This window comes from Lottia gigantea, assembly GCF_000327385.1.
Source record: "Lottia gigantea unplaced genomic scaffold LOTGIsca_72, whole genome shotgun sequence".
NCBI lineage: Eukaryota > Metazoa > Mollusca > Gastropoda > Lottiidae > Lottia > Lottia gigantea.
The window spans coordinates 289,974-294,721 of record NW_008710427.1 but is presented as its reverse complement, the minus strand read 5'-3'; the positions used below and the strand labels follow the sequence as shown (position 1 = coordinate 294,721).

At 33.6% G+C, this 4,748-nt stretch overlaps 1 protein-coding gene across 1 annotated transcript; it reads left to right on the top strand.

Annotated features, from left to right (window-relative positions):
* The first annotated feature begins 626 nt into the window (after nucleotides 1-626).
* Nucleotides 627-3,549, top strand: LOTGIDRAFT_235922 (hypothetical protein). The gene is made up of 3 exons (XM_009065945.1): nucleotides 627-792; nucleotides 1,462-1,578; nucleotides 1,747-3,549. The coding sequence occupies exons 1-3, from the start codon at nucleotides 638-640 to the stop codon at nucleotides 3,449-3,451; spliced, it is 1,977 nt and encodes a 658-aa protein (XP_009064193.1). The 5' UTR covers nucleotides 627-637; the 3' UTR covers nucleotides 3,452-3,549.
* The last annotated feature ends 1,199 nt before the right edge of the window (nucleotides 3,550-4,748 follow it).

The following is a 4,748-nucleotide window of genomic DNA, read 5'->3' as shown; positions in this document are numbered from 1 at the left end:
TATTTTCGGAGACCATGGGTAACTTTACTAGATTTCCCCAAATCCTCTCAAGAATTACAGTCGTAAATTGGTTAGAAAATATATTGCATTAGTATAATCTGAAATAAATAAAGTCATAATTAAATGATTGCAGAAGAATGTGCACCCAATAAGTCGCACCATCAAAACTTTCCGATTTTTTATTTGATTTTTATTGCGACTTTATTTTGTTTATGAATGGAATTGAGTTTCACTATTCAATCTTGTAATTTTCTTATTCACATTGCATAGTCCTTAGTGCCAAATAAAGTTTATATATTAGTGTTTTGTATAAACTATTTTATAGTCCGTGCTTTAAGCACCTATGACCTAATAACCAACCAATTCCAAACCAAAATCAGTACCAAAAAACATCATAACATTAACCAGACCCGGCTCAGCCCCACACAGAAGAACTGATATGTACCCACTAAAACTAAGTTAACGAATAACATATTGTTTAAACCAGGTCGAAGCAGGATACTGAGATTATTAATAGTTTGCGGTTGATCAAAGGTTTTCACCATAAATCAATCAAATTGACAACTAATCACAAAAATTAATAAATAAATTGCAATAGAAATATATTATAGCAATAGTCTCTTAATCACTTGTCGAGATGAAGAGATGTAGGTTTTCACCAAAAAGAAGACAGGTTTTGTGTTTATTAGTAGTGTTAGTATTAGGATATTGTGTCTTAGAAATCTGTGCAAGAATTCGAAGGAATTCAGATTTTAGCCAGTTACAGGAATACGAACTTGATCAGTTACCCAGGTAATTTGTTTTAATGTATATCAGCAATCAGGGACTTAAAAATTTCAACTGTGGCTGTTTCACATAGCGTTATAAACATTGACCACCAGAGCACTGAGATTTTTGTATCGCCTCCTATCAAATAACAAATGTCCTTTCCAAAACGCTGAGCTATCGCATAGAGTTTTATGAAAAACGCGTTAGTTTCAGTGGAATTGCAAGAATAGACGTCGAAATGAAAATTGGAATGGTGCAAATTGAAGCTATCAGTGTCCCCGATAGGCCTACACGTAAAAAATTTAGAAAACCTCTTTAAAATCCCTTTAATATGCAATAATGTTTGTCAATGTTATCAAGCAGTACAGCGACTTCTAGGTTTGTAAAACGTCCTTTTTATGCGGCTGGAGCCTCCATCGTGCTTTAAGTTTGTGGGGGCTTCTGTGAAAAGCGCGCTACGCTAAGTTTGCAACACCACAATAACACACAAACGCCACTTAAAGCCAAAATTAACAAAATTAACATGGCTTTAGTGAATACCCCCCTTGGTATGCAAAATACACCAAGATAGGAGGACGTGAAGTCCCATTTAGTATCTATTATTAGTTATCATAAGGATCAGTACCCATTGCACAGAGTTATTATTAGGATCAGTAACCGTTGCCCCGAGTTATCCCTTTCTTTTATTTACAGTTTGAATGAGAATGAATGCTGGATTATTAATACCGCATGTTCGAAACATAATTATAACACAACCAAAGTGCAAAATATAGTGTGGAATATTTACAATCTAAATACAGATAATAGAAGGTAATTGTACAACAAATTTCTCTAATAAAATTAAATCAGAAAAGACGAATTGACCAACCCAGTCGCATAGTGATGACAGCTGCTCCAAGAAAAAAATACTTGTCTTTATAACAGTGACCTCCTTTTCAGTTGATGAAAATGTAATTCTATATAAACTCTTTTTTGTAGCGATGGGTGTATAAAAAAAAATATAAATTTACAACTTGCTGTCATAGAAATCATGAAACGTGGTGGAAAATATATATTTTTAACAAAACGAGATTCATTTGATGAGATAAGGCATATTTTGTCTGAATTTGATCTTAGACTTTTTTCTTGGAAAATGATCCTCCATAATTCAGAGACTTGGGCGGAGAAGCTTTTGTATCCAAAACAACCTTTCCGGTTTCAAGTAGGAAAATCTCCACATATTCAGAAGTATGTGGATAAAACACTTTTGACCTATCCAGAAATTGTTTCAAATTATGGTTTACCAGGATCTATTCCAAAAAGTGATATAACAGTATCAAAATATGAAACATTGTTTGGATACGAAACATTTTGGACAATCTACCCTTTGACAAGGAACGAAGAGGCATGGAGTTTGTGGACACAAACTATATTTAAAACATTACATATGGATATGTCAGTGCTAATAGGAAATAAGAGTAAGATGGAGATAAAGATGGGCACATCATCTGATGAACTAGATGAATGGCAACCCTACTGTTCTAAAGATCAGTTATTTTGCTGTGTGTTATCTCTAAGCAAACACATGCTACAACTAAATTTGATATCTAACGAAGAGTTTCGAGACATTTTCCACTGGATCTACAGCTTAACTGAATCTGGGTATAAAATATCAGATGCTGAAGTGACAGAATGGTCCAAAGACATTGATATGGAACCAAAATACAACTTAGTTTATGCTCCCCCAGTTTCAAAGAATAGAGTAAATGATTTCGAAAATATCTTTAACTGTGTTGAAAATTCTCATAAATGTCCTGCTTCGGTTGAAAAGGCAACACAACAGAGTAACATTTTACTGGTTATAGTATTCAATAGAGAAGGTTATTACAACATAGTCGAACATTTAGAAAAACTATACCGCCCGGTGTTTAACAACATTCTATACTGTGGAACCAATATCAAAGACTTTCAAGATAGTGCTAGATCATTGGAGTATCCAGTATCCTTTATAGAAATGCTAGACAATTTTTACGTTGGACAACAAGGTTATCAATGTATTCAGAATGCCATCAGAATGAACTATGATGTTGATGGTTACCTCCATCTTAGTGATGACGTGTTATTTAATGTGTGGAATCTTGCTAATCTTCCTAAAGACAAATTCTGGTTTCAACACCAGGTTAAAACAGCCGACTTAGAGCAGGAAACCGTTGTTGATATTTGGCGTAATAAATCATGGTGGCCATGGGAGAGTAGCTTCGGGCGACACCGCCTGATTGAATCATTCAAAACGTTACGTAAATTGGCTAAATCGGATAACACATTAAAGAGTTTTTTAAATCAACTTACTTGGAATTCGGGAAGTGATCAAGGTTTTTATTATCAAGCATCTGATATATTTTATGTACCTAAGAGATTAAGTCAAGAATTTAGCTATATAATAAGTATATTCAATACCCATGGTGTATATTTAGAAATAGCCATACCTACCACTATATATGGTTTAGATAGATCTAAAAATGTGTATAAACTACAAGGTGATTACCTCTGGTATACTGATAGGAACTACGCTCAAGAAATATTTCATTATAATAATCATTTTCTACACCCGATTAAACTAGGTCCGTGTGTAAATGACTATAAATGTTCTGAGTTTTTATGTAAAGATTATGTTCCATGTTTAAATGCTGTGATGCCCAATTAATAACAATTCTGATTTCAGATAACGTCTTAAATATTTTTTAAAGGAAGACACTTATTCCAAGATCTTACCAATGACTAACGAAATAAATAACTATCCTTAACCTTTTGTCTCTCACCTCCTAAAACAACTAATCTGTAAATTAGATACATCAACATCCCCTTTCACCAACATTCTGTGAAAGAAGTGTCCGACAGCATAGATAACCTCAATTATTTTTCTGATAGTGCATTTGTTTCAAAACGATTCAATTGAAAGAGTTAAAATGCTAAGAAATGTTATAAAGTGAGATTTTTGTAGAATCGATTACAATGGGTTGCCTCCCTTCCTCTTTGCCAGCATACAATTGACTTGAATGGTGTAGCAAAGATTTTTTTTATGTTAACGCGGTTGCGAAGTAAAACATAAACATTAGTTGTCCACTTTATTTTTAGAATATTATGATTTGCCTGAGTTTCAATAGGGTTCATCATAAAGTGATAGCAAATACTGACACCAAATTTTATCAAAAAAATCCATCAAGAAACCAACTCTCTATCGTGTCCAAATTTCACGAACAAGGGCAATAACTCTAATAAATATATTTAGATTTGTCTAATTATTATTAGGGTTCATCCTTGAATGTTTACAAACACACACACAAAATTTTGTCAAAATCCATCAAGAAACCAACCCTCTTTATATTGTGTCCCATAATAATTGTCGAAGACAGACAGGTAATCAGGCAGCTGGGCGGGCCACATTAATGTGTGGCCGTATAAATAGCTCTATAGTTCTATACAGTTATGAAATATTTTAATAACAAGGGTTAACAGCTCAGGTTCATTGCAAATACAGCGGAAGATTGGATCCCCTTTCACCAACTCCCTGAGACAATGACTTTTGATATCTTGTAAATCTCTCCAGAAGTAATAATTCCATGAATACTTTTCAGAAAAAAATATGCTCTTCAAATTGATTTATTTTCATGCTGAAATAAGAAGTCGCTACTTCGGTGCTTCTTCAGGAGAGTCGACACTAAATGAAACTTCATGTCAAGTTTACCGATATTGCATGTAAATAAACCTCCAAATAATCTTGACTGTAGTCAGTAAGTTGGTTCTCTACTGAAGGTTCAGTAGAAAAGCCTGGAAGCGAATAACATAATTACTGAGCAATAAGTCAAGGTCACTGTAGATATTGCTCAGGGGACTTCATTAAAGAAAATATAAACACTGTTAATATTGTCTTTAGGCATAATATAATAATCATTGTATATCACCTGCAGTATCATACCCCAATAATATTGTCTTTTGACACA